The sequence below is a fragment of the Hydra vulgaris genome, chromosome 03 (assembly GCF_038396675.1).
Source record: "Hydra vulgaris chromosome 03, alternate assembly HydraT2T_AEP".
NCBI classification, from domain to species: Eukaryota; Metazoa; Cnidaria; class Hydrozoa; order Anthoathecata; family Hydridae; genus Hydra; species Hydra vulgaris.
In genome coordinates, this window is record NC_088922.1 from 52309859 (window position 1) to 52325000 (window position 15142).

Genomic DNA, 15142 nt, shown 5'->3' on the forward strand with positions numbered 1-15142 from the left:
AAAATGTAACACAAAATATAAGGAATCTTTATCCAACACATTTGTACTCCATCAGAGCAGGCCTATTTCAGTAACCTATATGCTGAAAAAAAAATTTGATGAACAGCTTAAATTTAATCTTAAACTTGATCAGGCTTTTCAATGTGTTATCTGCAGAGATATAATTTGCTGTATTGATGCCACCAAAATCTCAATTCATAAAATCGATAAGCATCCCTTCAGAATCAAAAAAATAGCTGCAGATGCAAGAAAAGCCGAAACCACTGAATTTCCATGTCATCCACAAACAACTAGAGCAATTCACTCCACTTCATACAAACAAACAGCTACATATTAAAAAATTAAACAAAAAATTAAACTCATTATCTGTCATTTATCTAAACTGTTTTTATACAAACATTACATCTTTTAACCATCAAAAACTCCAGGAGATTTTTTTTTTTTTCTTTTTAAATTCACCTCCATAAGGCCCAGATAACCACTACAGACAAGGAGGCTACTTAATTGTGGTTATAACCCTCTCTCAACTCTATAACTCCGAAACACGAACCTTGACGAACAAGGCCGCTGCGCGGAGAAACAAGTTGAAACAAATTTATATATATATATATGGGCACTTCCATGGCCAAAAATAAAAAAGTAGTCAAATTTTATTATTTTTTTAATCAAATTTTAGCAAATGAATATTGTTGACACATGAAAGTTTATTTAAAATATGCCTTAAGTACTAAAACTAATTTATTTAAGTCATTTTTATGCTTCCAAAAGTTATGATTTTTCTCATTGTTGCATGATATAAAAAGTATCATAGAAAAATATTATTTTAACCATGAATTTATTTGCATAATTGAAATTCATTTATCGTGAAAATGGAGCAAACATGTTCAAATTGATGTTGGTCAGATTTTATACTTTATAAAATATATATATTTCAAGGAAATAATGAAAGAACTTTTGCAATTTTCATGTAATGTAAGTTAACAAAAACAGTTTTGTTTTTTCTAAAATTTAGTTAAAAAAACTCACGTTTTTTAATAATATATGCAAAAGAATATTAAATTTATGTTTTCGCATTTAAAGTTTTGAATAACGATGCTTAGTTAAACCACATTTTTATTTTAAACTTGTGTAACATAAGTTAAAACTACATGCATTGACTAAAGTTCTGGCGCTTATTTTACAAAATAAATTACGTCATTAAGTAATACTTATTTGATCGCGTTGGTTTGACAAGGTTTTAACTTTTTATAATAGGAGAATTTAGAAAAAAAAACCTTTTACTCTTTTTTAGTGTTAATTAAATTATTTATATTGTTTCTTTTATTTGTTTATGTATTCTTATTTTGGTTGACATAAATATACATAATAAATAAAAATAAGAATTTTATTAATATTTTTATTTTGACATTAAAAAAAAAAAAAAAAGAAGAATTTGCTATTCTCCTAATATAAAAAAAATCAGTCAAAACCTTTTTTGTGTTTTAGTAAAACAAATCGTTTTTAAATCCAATTAAGGGGGTCATTCATAAAGCACATCATCCTATATTTGTCAATTCTTAACCCCTTCCCTCCTGTCACAAACGATCATATATGTCCTCTCCCTCCTAAACTGTAATAGCAGTTTTTACATCAAAAATATTTTGAAAGATTTAAATATAAATACATTGCAGCAAAAATTCAGCCTAATGAAAATAAAGCAATACGAATAATTGTAAGAAGTGTAAGTAAAAACTTCAACAAAACAAAGGTTTTCTGATTTAAATGACTCAAATAAGTATTAATAAAATTGTAATACTAAAATAATTTTTTAAGTTGGTCTTGGTCTTGTGGAAAATTTGTTTTCTATTTGATAACATTCATAAATGTTACGAAAAATTACTCAGGAAGAGTGTCGCCAGTTTTTTAAAATTTCCTTTGTTAACTATTTTTAATGAAAGAGTTCAATACTTTTGCAATTCTTTTGTTATGTAACTCTAACTCTTAATTATAGATATAAATCACAATAAAAATCGCTTGGTAACGTAAGTTAAATACATAGTACCAAAAAACAAGTTTATTTTCCTTAGGCAGTCACCTCTGATAAACTTTTATATATTTTTGAATTGGTATAGAATTCTTAACGTTTTGTGAAAGTTTCTAATACAAACCGCTTTACTGATTCACAGAAATCTGACCTAAAAGTTGAAGCAAGTTTTTTAACTTGTTTTCCGTGTAACATAAGTTAAGTTTTGATAAAGTTTGATAAAGTTGTTGCATGTGTAACATAAGTTAAAATGGAATTACCCATGTATATATATATCAATATAAATATATATATATATATATATATATATATATATATATATATATATATATATATATATATATATATATATATATATATATATATATATATATATGTATATATATATATATATATATATATGTATATATGTATATATGTATATATATATTTATATATGTATATATGTGTATATATATATATATATATATATCCATATGTATATATATATATATATATATATATATATATATATATATTACGTATGCAAGAATAGGGAGGGGGTCACTCAAAACTGTACCAGTGCGTACAAGGAAAAAGGTGGACGATTTTTTGCTTGAATTTTTTTCATCTGAAGTCTGAGAAATCAGACAAAAAAGCTTTGGCTTTTTAGTTAATGCGTTTGTATATCTGCCGGAAAAGATATGTTACTGCAGCTTTGATGATAAATGAAAACAATGAAATATCACAATTTACTAAAAGTTGACAACATAACTTTGTTTCTTATAAGAAACAAAGTTTAATAAATTGAAGTTAAATTAACATGCTTGATTGCAGACATTCTAAACAACTGAAACGTTTTTAATTTAATTTAAAATAAATAACAGTTAAAAATAAAAAGATTAGGAATATTTCTTTTATTCAAAAAAATATGTGTGAAATATTAAAAACAATAAAGCAAAAGAATCTTACGTTTTTACAAATTCTTGGCAATTAAAACTTTTTATTTTTCAAAATTCAATCAAGTTTTAATTTTTTAATTTAAATTTTCTATTCTCATAGGGACAAAACGTTTTGAAAATAGTAAACATTCCATTCTATCTGTTAGCAGTGATGACTTCATAACTTCATTCATTGTTTGTGCAAAACAGAAGACTGCATTCTGATTTATGCTGAATGTGTCATTTAATTATTATTAAGTGAATAATATTTTATATACTTGATTATATACCTAATAAATATATAATAGACTTATACTAATACAAGATATATTAGTAAGTATATATATACTTGTACAAATAAAATATATAAATATATACTGATATATATTATGAGAAATGCGCTTGTTAAACCAGTGACGTTACATTTTTTCTTTTGTTGTTTGAGGATAAGCTTCAAAAAGTTTTAGTTCAGGGTTGTATAACAAATATATATGTTTAGGTATTATTTATTGAAACTTTTTTTTTATTGTTTTTAGTTGCATTTAGTTTTAACTTTTTTAATAAATAGACTTTAATGTAAGCTTAACTGATTGGAAAATACCAGTCAAAATATTTAGTTTATTAACCTATATTTTACAAAAAATATTTGATATTCCAACGTCTTATGTTTTTGAATTTTAAATATAATAGTCATTATTTAATAGAATGTGATCCAACCTGTACGAAATTAAAGGTGAAGTGAAGCTTTAGTTTGATAAACTTTTTACAATAGACATTTATTTATAAGATATTTATAAATATTATAGTAGATATTTAGAAATATCACGCTAGATATGTATATATAGATATGTATATATATATATATACATGTATATATATATATATATATATAATATATATATATATATATATATATATATATATATATATATATATATATATATATATATATATATATATATATATATATATATACATGTATATATAGATATGTATAGATATATATATATATACATGTATATATATATATATATATATATATATATATATATATATATATATATATATATATATATATATATATATATATATATATATATATATATATACATATATATATATATTTATATTTATATATATACAATTAGATGCACTCATTTTTTTTTACATATATGTAAGAAAATACTTAAAATAAAAATAAAATAAAAGTGCTACCGCTAAGTTTGATATATAATTTGATAGAGGAAGTGAAACTCTATTATAGAGTACCTTAATTTTTTTTCAGTATGTTTATTACTCATTCTATACCAATTATCACAAAAAAGTTAATTGATAAGCTTGATTTTATTTTATTCATAAATTTAGACGCACAATCAAAAAAGTCTTATATCTTGTTAATCGATAGTTATTAAGTAGTTTTTTTTCCATATTTCTCAGTAATAGGCGTAAATTAATTGATTTTGTCAAAAACCTTATATAAATATGACTTACCTGGAATTAATTAATCATTATTTAATAAATAAACAGAAGTTAAATTAGTTTTGCACTAAAAAGACGCGAAGAATGGGCAAAAGACGTATCACTCAAGGTGAAAGATAGCAAATTATTGCTCACATCAAAGAAGGAACCAAAAGTAATAGAGAAATTGTCAGGTTAATTTGAGTTTCTGAGAAATACGTTCAGACAACGAAGCAAAACTTTCTTCACACCGGTGGTGCCAGCAAGAAAACGAGGCCAGGTAGACACTTGTCAACCACCAGAAAGAACGATAGTGCCCTTTTTAGAGTTGTCAGAGCTAATCCAAAAATAAGTTACAAAGAATTGACCACAGAATTCAATACAACGTGAAACACATCTGTTTCTCAAAGCACAGTCCGCCGAATACTTATCAAATAAAAGATTGGAGTCTACTCTGCTTTGAAGAAACCGCTCCTGCGTCCATATGATAAACAAAGGAGACTAAAATGGTGTCATGAAAGAAGGTATTGGACAATAGAACAATGGAAAAACATTATGTGGAGTGATGAGAGTAACTTTGAGCTTATCAATCACAAATCTAACATAACAGTCAAAAGAATGGCTCATGAAAAGTACTACGCATGGTACATTAGACTGACTGTACAAAGTGGAGGAGGCTCGATAGGAATCTGATCATGCTTCAATTACATATATACATTATATATATATAATGTACATATATATATATATATATACTTTTGCTGGGTTCTTTTTAATTTTTACCATAAAATTTCAATTTTTATCACAAATGGTAAGTTTAAGAACTTTACTATAGGAATATATATATATATATATATATATATATATATATATATATATATATATATAGATCTATAGTTTGTTGTCTTTGGGAAGAGCGGAAGGAAAAAAGTGATTCTTACGCCAACACATACGTCACTTTTAATTACTTTTGACTTTCGTCCAACATTTGCGTGTTGGACGAAAGTAAAAACCATTAATTTAATTACAAATAAATCGTTTTTAAAAAAAAACACAAAAACACAAATTTAATTGACCAGAATGTTTTAAAAACATTCTGAATATTTTTAACAATACAAACAATGTTTTTATTTTTATTTTTTTTAATAAAATGTTTTTATTTATAATTTTTTTAATAAAATGTTTTTATTTTATTTTTATTTTTACTGTAAATCATGCGCGAAGTGTTGCTACATCAACTATCTTATAGCCTGACTTGCAAGGGAGTGCTGCTACATCGACTGAAAAATAGCCTGACCGCAAGGGAGTGTTGCTACAATTCGACTCTCAATTAATAAAAAAAAATAATTCCGGTCTTGCATTTTAATTTTTACTTTTTGTCAACAAAATATGGAAAAAACTTTCGGACAACATCTACGGGTTGTATACATATATATATATATATATATATATGTGTATATATATATATATATATATATATATATATATATATATATATATATATATATATATATATATATATATATATATATATATATATATATATATATATATATATATATATATTTAAATGACAAACAGGTGAAACATGCAAGGAATGTTGCTACATCAACCTCAGTTGATGTAGCAACATTCCTTGCATGTTTCACCTGTTTGTCATTTGATATATCAGCACTCCTTGCATGTTCTACCTGTTTGTCAGTCGATGTAGCAGCACTCCCCACATGATCTACTTATTTGCCAGTCGATGTATGGAAACAGTAAAAACATAAAAACGTAACTTTAATGGCTTTTATATAAAGTTTTTAAAGAAAAGAGTTGTATACAGATCATGTATGTATAGTGGAGAGCTGGGCTGGTTGTCACATTTTAGGCTGCTCAGCTTTTATTTTTCATCAAATCAATGCCAAACTTTGCATGAAAGTAATTCCGGTATTAATTTAAACTATTTCCGGTAACTATTACAATACTTTTGTGTGAAACTTTTAGAGTGAAATATTTTTTGCAGTAAAATCATTTATCAATGACAATCTTCTGTATGACAACCAACCCCACCCACGGGGTTGGTTGTCACATGCTATGGGGGGTGGTTGTCACATTTCTTAGTATGTTTTGATTATAATTAAAACTAGTACCATCAAATTTGGTTTATATAATACAAAGAATAAATCTGAATAATCTGAAAAAAAATAAAGGCTATATACTGAAAAAAAAAATTACTATATATACAGAGAAAACAAATTTTTTAATATAACACTATAAACACATTTAGTTTAGGACTATTTAAGTGTTTTTAAAAATGGTTTTTTTTATAAACTGTTGGATGAAGAACACAATTCACATATAAATTGGTGTAAGCCTGGTGTGCATTCTTCATAACCCCATTTTTGGCAAGCCTGACATTGTTGAGGCAATTGTGACAACCATCTCCATATATTTTATGACAAGCAACCCCTCTATGTAAGTTGCAAGACACCTGTAAATTTACCTAAAAGCATGTGAATTTCATAAAAATTTTTTGTGGATTAAGTTTCTCAAATGAATAAAAAACTTTAAAAATATACATTTGAAGCACAATAAAATAATTTTTGTTTAGTAAAAGAAAATTTCAAGGTGAGCGAAATTTAACTTTTTCATATCAAAAACCTATAAAAACAAATAACTTTTTTTCTACACGTTAAAAAAAGCTGAAAATTAAAGTGAAAATGTTTTTTTTAAATAACATTTCCATTATATGATTTTAATGTTCTAAACCTTATCTACATTTCCTGTAATAAACTTTGTGACAACCAAACCAGCTTCAAACCCAGCTCTCCGCTACATGATCTAAACTTGTCATATTTCTTTCTTGAACAAAAAAGATGTTTAATTTTTTTCAAAATAAAGTGAAAATACTTTAAATTTAAAAATGCTATTTAGTTTAAATAAAAAATATATATTTATATATGTTAAACTGTATTAAAAGTCTGTTAAACAAGAATTTTTTTTTAAATAAAAAATACTTTGAATAAAAGTTCTGCATTTGAAATTATTTTTTTTTTAATCAAATTTTTTTTTTAATAATTAAGAAATAAATTTGAGAAACATTTTTATTTTATAAAGTTTTGATGCAACAAACTTATTGTATAAAAACAGTTATCTGAAAAAAAAATCAAAAATATTTTTAGACAACATGTTATTGATCAACTTAAACATCACAAAACTACTGAAGTAGCTTAAAACACAAGTACTGAAGTAGCTTAAAACATAAGTACAGAATTAGCTTAAAGTAAGTTATAAACACCTTTCAAATGTAAAAACTTAAATATAAATGCAAAACTTAAGTCCATACCCTTGCAATATCAACAGCAAACGACATTTTAAACATCCAATCCAACTTGATATTTGGATTAAACAACACATCCTAAAAATACTGTATAATATTTTAAAAAAATACTGTTTAATATTCAAGTCAAAAACATAAATAATTTTTTAGGAAATAGTAGGCTAAAACAAATTTAATAATTTACAATAACTGTTTTTGTAACATTAATTTAAAACTATAAAGAACTAAATTATAAGTTAAATATAAAGAACTAGAAATACTTTTAAATTGCCTTTTTGGCAATACTTACTTTTAAACTGCCTTTTTGGCAATACTTTGTTAAAATGCAAATGTTTGGAGGATCAACACAAGCTCCAATAAACTGATTTATATTTTGATGCTGCACCTCATGAACTCCTTTTAACTCATATAAAATATCTCGTGTAAGCGGCAAAGAATTTTTGTGCACTCTTTTAATTGCAACATAATTGCCCTGATCAAAAAGATAAAAAATATTCATTAAACTTTTCATTATATATAATATCAATTAAGCTGATCATGAAATATCACTGACAACACCATATTAAAATAACCATCTGCAGTTTTAAATTAATATTTATTTTTGGTCTTTGTGGTCCAGGAGCTCAAATTATGTTAAAAAAAACTAAAAGACCACTGTTCTTAAGTTTGACTGCCAGATTAAATTTTGTGTCAATTTAAAAATTTTGATTGATATGGTTACTAGTACTATATATTATCAATAAAAAATATAGCATGAAATCAAAATCACGCGCTATGTTACTTATTTTCAAAAAATATCATAGCACGTGATTTTGATTTCAAAATCACATGGTATGTTATTAAAATAATCTTTTTAAAAAGTTTATTTTTATTTCTTAAATTCAGTACATGCGCTGACAAATACCTGGAAAAAACACAAACTTAAATAAATACTTAACGAAAAAATCGTTTTTCAAAATAGCTTCAAGGTTTAGTGTTTGTTGCATTTGCTTGGAGCATAAAGGAGCAAGTTTTGCTTGGAGCATAAAGGAGCACAGTTTCTGAACTCATCCTTAAAAAAAATAATACTTTTGTTAATTTTGTTAAAACGCAGTAGTGGTGTAGTGGTAGAGCGCTTGCTTCATAAGCAAGCGGTTCCGAGTTTGATCTTCACCGCATTCCTGGTAGTACAACACTTAACTTGTTTCTTTGCGCAGCAGCCTTGTTCGTCAATCGTCATAGTTAAGAGAGTTATAACCAGAATTAAGAAGCCTCCTCATCTGTAGTGGCCTTCGCGGTCTTGGGGAGGTGAATTAAAATTAAAAAAAAAAATCATAAATATGATACAAACTTAGAAGCATAATCTACAATGATTTGCTCTAGTTGTTAAAGAAATTTCTTCTTACTAAACTCAAGCACAACAGAGTGCTGCTACATCAGCAGCACTCTGACTAACAGAGTGCTGCTGATGTAGCAGCACTCTGTTAGTCAGGCTATTTGTCAGTCGATGTAGCAGCACTCCGTTGCAAGTCAGGCTATAAAATAGTCGATGTAGCAACAATATATGCATGATTTACAGTAAAAAAAATAAAAATAAAAACATTTTGTTAAAAAAAATTAAAATAAAAAAATTGTTTATATTATTAGAAGGATTCAGAATGTTTTAAAAACATTCAGAATGTTTTTAAAAACATTCTGGTCAATTAAATTTGTGTTTTTGCAGTTTTTTTAAAAAAACAATTAATTTGAAATTAAATTAATGGTTTTAACTTTCTGACAACACGGAAATGTCGGGCGAAAGTCAAAAGTAATTAAAAAATTACCGACTTTATTTCTATGTTTTATGGTAAAACCTTGGTATCCATTTTTTTTTGCCAACATGTAACAGATTAAGGTCAGCAAATTATTGTCGACCTAACTTTTCCTCATTCCAAGTGTGTGTGTGTGTATATATATATATATATATATATATATATATATATATATATATATATATATATATATATATATATATATATATATATATATATGTATATATATATATATATATATATATATATATATATATATATATATATATATATATATATATATACATATATATATATATATATATATATATATATATATAAATAAATATATATATATATATATAAATAAATATATATATATAAATAAATAAATATATATATATATATATATATATATATATATATATATTTATATATATATATATATATATATATATATATATATATATATATATATATATATATATATATATACCCTTGGAATTAGGGTCAGCATTCAACCTCGTTTCTATGTTTTATGGTTAAAACTTTGTTTCGCATTAAGTTTGGCAAATAATTGCTGAACTTATTTTTCCTAATTCCAAGGGTTGATATTAAAGGTCTGCGTCTCGAAATGATTTTATCGAAACTGTTTCGATTATCTCGATTCAATCAAGTATTTAATCGAATCAAAAGATTCGATTTGTGGAGAGTTATGTTCTCAGTATCGAAAAGCAGTTTCAAGACATGCTGAGTTATATTCTCGAAATCAATCGAGTAATCAATTGATTTCGATATGCTTCGAGACAAATCGAGAGATAACGATAATATAACTATTTTTTAAACTTGAAAAAAAAATTTTTTGATGTTAATTTTTATTTGCGCATCTCTACTTTTACTTGCGCATTAACTTGCAAATTTGTTTTGATTTTAAAAATAAACAAAAAAGTCAACATGTGAAAAGTTTCAATCAAATTTTAAAAGAGGATTTTTCATCTTAAAAGGTAAGAAATTGAATTTTATTACTTTATATTCATATATTTTGTACTGCAAATGGTTATATACAAAAATTTTTGTATTTTAATATTTTAAAAAGGAAATATTATGTGTTAGAGTACATATTATTGAATCATGATAGCTAATGTTGATAAGAGCAAACTATAGTAAAAAATACTAAAAATGTTGTGACATTTTTCCATTTTTGACATATCCCATGGGAGAGATTTGAACTTTTCTTTGAACTTGCATTTGTGTGTAGTGGGGAAAACAATGATTTATGAATTTCATGTGTTTGTTTTATGAATTGTACTTAAGTTTTCAAAAAAATTTGTTGCTTATTTGTCTAAAAAAGATTAATTTAAGGTGGTACACCACCAAATATTCTAAATTCTTTAAAACTTGAAAAAAATAATCAATTTGATATTATTACAAAATTTATAAAATGAGAATGCTTTTTTATACTTAACTTTGTTTTTTCTTGCTTATTTTGCCTCGCTTATATCAGAAAATCCATCTTTTTGATGGGTCTATTCAAAACACAATATCTTGAAATATTTTAATGCATACCCTATGAAATTTTTTGCACATGTTTTAGACATGTAAACTAAGGTAATAACATAGGGATTTTAAAATTATTTCATTACATCAATAACTATTGAATTTCTTCTATAAAACAGTGAGAAAAAATTTTTTTAGGCCCAAAAATTATTAAAAAAGAGATTGGACAATAATTTTTAAATGTCATTCCCTACAAAATAATATAATAAACATTTCCTGAAAAATTTAAGTGATTTGCTTTACTACTTCACAAGATATCATGTTTTCAATAACACCATGTTATTGAAATGTTTCAATAACACCATGTTGCAATAACACCCAAAAATGCAAAAGAAGAATTAATAACAAAAAAAGTAAACTATAAAGTATGAAAAACTAACAAAATCCAGCAGAATAAGGTTGGCATTGTTCTAATTGAGCTTCCTTATCATTAAACCCTTTTTTTTGATAGAGCAACTTCTGTCGTTGGGATTTTGAAGTAAGTGAAGACTTAATTGTACATTTTTTAATTCAACATTTATCATGGTTAATCAATCCGATATGAGTAAAATGTCCATTAAGCTAGATATTTATAAATATTAAGCTAGATATTTATAAATATTATGCTAGATATTTATAAATATTACGCTAGATATTTATAAATATTACACTAGATATTTATAAATATTACGCTAGACATTTAATTTTTTAACATTTAAGTTTGGAATTTTCATTGAAGTGTTCCAACTTTTGATTTTTTATTACATAGACTTTTAAGCAATTCAAAGTAAAAGTTTCAGTTAAACGAAGTTTTTTGTCAAATGGACCCTAAAAAACTGTACAAGTTAGCAAATGGTTCAACCTAACCAGGGTACGATTAACCAGATAATATAATAAGTTCAACTGGAATTAAAAAAAAAACATGCTGAATTTAGCTTTAAAATAGATGAAATAAATCATTTTTAATTTGAACTAATTCCACTTAAATTAAAATTAAAGTACGTCACGCATAAATTATGCGTGACATACTTTATTGTGAATATTACTTTTTAACTAGCAATATGCAAACTCTACTGTTTAAACATATTTTGAATTCAGCAAAATATCTTACTAAAAATATTTTAAAAATCAACTTATAATTTTCTCCATCGCAAATTTTTCAGACGAGCACATTTTTTTACTCTCGTAACGATACTAACAAGCGCTATTTGTCGCACCCGGAAGGCCATTTTGGGGCGTGTTTCATGCGCGCAGAGCGATCACTCCTGCCTCATCACAAGGCCTAAAAGCAATATGGTTTAAATCCTACCATTAGAACCTTTTTTTTTAATATTTTTTGATTTTTCTAAAATATAAAATAACACACTTTTGAAGTTTTGAATATATATGAAAAAATTCAAACTTTAGTTTTTTGAGTTTAGATTTTTTCTTTTTCTTTAGGATTTTTTTTTAGTTATCGATTATCTTTTAAATTTTCTTTTTATTTTCAACAGATTTTTGAAACTCCTAAAGTTGTCAAAACATACTGCTGTGGTCAAGTTGTAAAAACAAAATATTTTATTCATGGTCAGGAATGGCATTGGATCACACTCATGTTCACCAAAACTTAAGTATTTATCAGACAAATTGTCCCAAACAAAAAAGTTTGTTATTTCAAGTCATATATATATATATATATATATATATATATATATATATATATATATATATATATATATATATATATATATATATATATATATATATATATAATATATATATATATATATATACAGATGGCATTATGTACAAAAGTGTTACGTGCCACAGATGTGATTTTACAGGGGAGCATTTTGAAAGTTTAACATTTAACTATTGTTTTATTTATGAATTTAAAGACTCAATTAATACATTATCATAATCACTGATTCATCATTTGCATAAAAAAAGCTTGATAGCTTTCTAGCATCTGTATTTGAGATAGAAATATGACAAAATATACCTACATATTTGCTCTTACCACATTTGGCATCTTTATAAATGTACTTACCACAAATGTGTCCTACAAGTTGTGGACACACATTAATTTACTATGTTTTTCCTAATATTCTGTTTTACTGAAAGGTAGATTAAAACTAAGTATTTATGTACATAAAATAAAAAAACATTTTTATTTAATAAAACAGAATTATTTATTAAATTTATATCAATTAATCAGGGCATATCTTCATCTGAATTTCAACTTGTTCCTCTGGGTGTTGAAGGCAGCAAATTGTAGAAATATTTGTAATCCTCTGGGATAACACCACTACAGATTAATGACTCTAAATCTTACCTTATTTTTTCTTGCTAATTGGAAGCATTTTATTCCAATTCTTCACATGCCAACATAAAAATATATATGTATTACTTTATTGAGTTAAACATTGTAATTTGACATAATATTATACAAGCTGTTATATTGATGCCTGAGCATTCCTCTTCTTTGCTGTGCATGTCTTTTGTAAGCTACTTAAAGGTCATAAAAGTTGTTATGATGAAGTGCTTGCATACTGTAAGGTTTTGGGTTAATACGCGCCATGGATATCTGTAGAGCCTGTTCTCTCATGGTATATATTTTCTTATGTTTCTTTGCTCTCTCTATAGTTGAATGCATTGCATCTGCTTCTAAATAGGAATGGCCAGATTCTATATATTTCAAATCTATTACCTTGGGATAATTTATTTTATTCACACCATATAACAGGCAGCTGACATGTGCTTGTTACGATTTTGCCCACCACATGTCTGAAAATAAAGCAATATGGTTGACTTTGGTAAAGATATAAATGCATGTGCCTATTTCACTGCTCCCTTTTTGCCCATTACATTCATCTCATAGATAGCAAAATCCATTTTTTGATGGATATTCAATTATTGTAAAATTGTATGCATTCAGCTTTCTCTTGTAATAAATTACTGAATCCCCAGGATACAGCATAGTTAGTATACTCTGCAGGTTAAACATTACAGCTTTAAAAGATGAATCTGTGGACGACCTATTTTTGTAGTCCTTTTTTATTTTCATAGAGTTGCAATCTCTCATTTTATGTTGTAGCCAGTCATCTTCAAAGCTGTTTTATTTACTGCCAAATTGTACATGCGACATTTTACACATTGGTCTTTCTTCAGAACATAAAAACATACTTGTAGACATAAGACTGAAATATTTTTTTGTATACAAAAAAAGGAACAGGAATTGAATCTTGTTGCCCTAGATAAAGAAAAATTTTACTGTTTATAATTTGCTGATCCCTTCTGCAAAAATAACACTCCATCCTGGGGAATGAATCAATATGAGCCTTGACCTTGGATATTGTGTTGTCGTTGGTAATATTATGAGGTTAAAGACCAATTTTTTCATCATATCCACTGTAGTTTCCTGTTTCAGATAAAGTTTTTGCTATGTCCTCTACTACTCAATGACTGAATGAAAAGGTGCCACAGAAGATTTTCAAACAGACTCTTTTCAATTCACCACCAACAGTCCTTAAATGATACTGTTTTGATATAGTTAAAGATGCAATGTATTGCTTTTCTGTCTTGGAATCACCAAAACTCTGGTACTCTTGATGGATATTCATTTGCATTTCATACTTAAAATTGTCATTGCATTTAAATCTAAAACCAAGATACAACATTATAAAATAATCTACAAAACAACGATAAACACAAATTATTTGTAACAAAAAAACTTTTTTTTACCTGCACTTATTGCAATCTATATTTAAAGGCATTTTTTCTGGTATAGTTTTACCACTTCTGTTAATATATTCCTCTGCTCTAATACATTTATTTTAGGTTCTTTTTCAAAGATTAGGATTTGATTTCTTATTTCATTGTCTTTTGGTTTCTGTGAAAAAAACGTTGTAATAAATTTATTGAACATGGTTGTGTATTATAATAACTACACATTCATTTTTATACAACAAATATTACTTATGTAAAAAAAATATAACTTAAAAACTACTCTTACCGAAGTTTGAGTTTAATGATACACCTTCGGAGTTTTTTGATGACTAAAAATATTGATGATTTAAAATCATCAATATTTTTATCTTTGAATTGGAAGATTCATGACTCAAATTATGGT

General features: G+C 25.6%; 1 protein-coding gene across 2 annotated transcripts in view; it reads right to left on the minus strand.

Annotated features, from left to right (window-relative positions):
* The window catches only part of LOC100198115 (atrial natriuretic peptide receptor 2), a 109473-nt gene that overhangs the window by 42095 nt on the left and 52236 nt on the right, over positions 1-15142 (minus strand). For both annotated transcript variants that reach the window (XM_065793622.1, XM_065793623.1), the window contains exons 8-9: positions 8016-8198; positions 7733-7804 (exon numbers count right to left, since the gene is read on the minus strand). In XM_065793622.1, coding sequence (XP_065649694.1) covers positions 7733-7804; positions 8016-8198 — 255 coding nt within the window. The remainder of the gene's footprint in view (positions 1-7732; positions 7805-8015; positions 8199-15142) is intronic.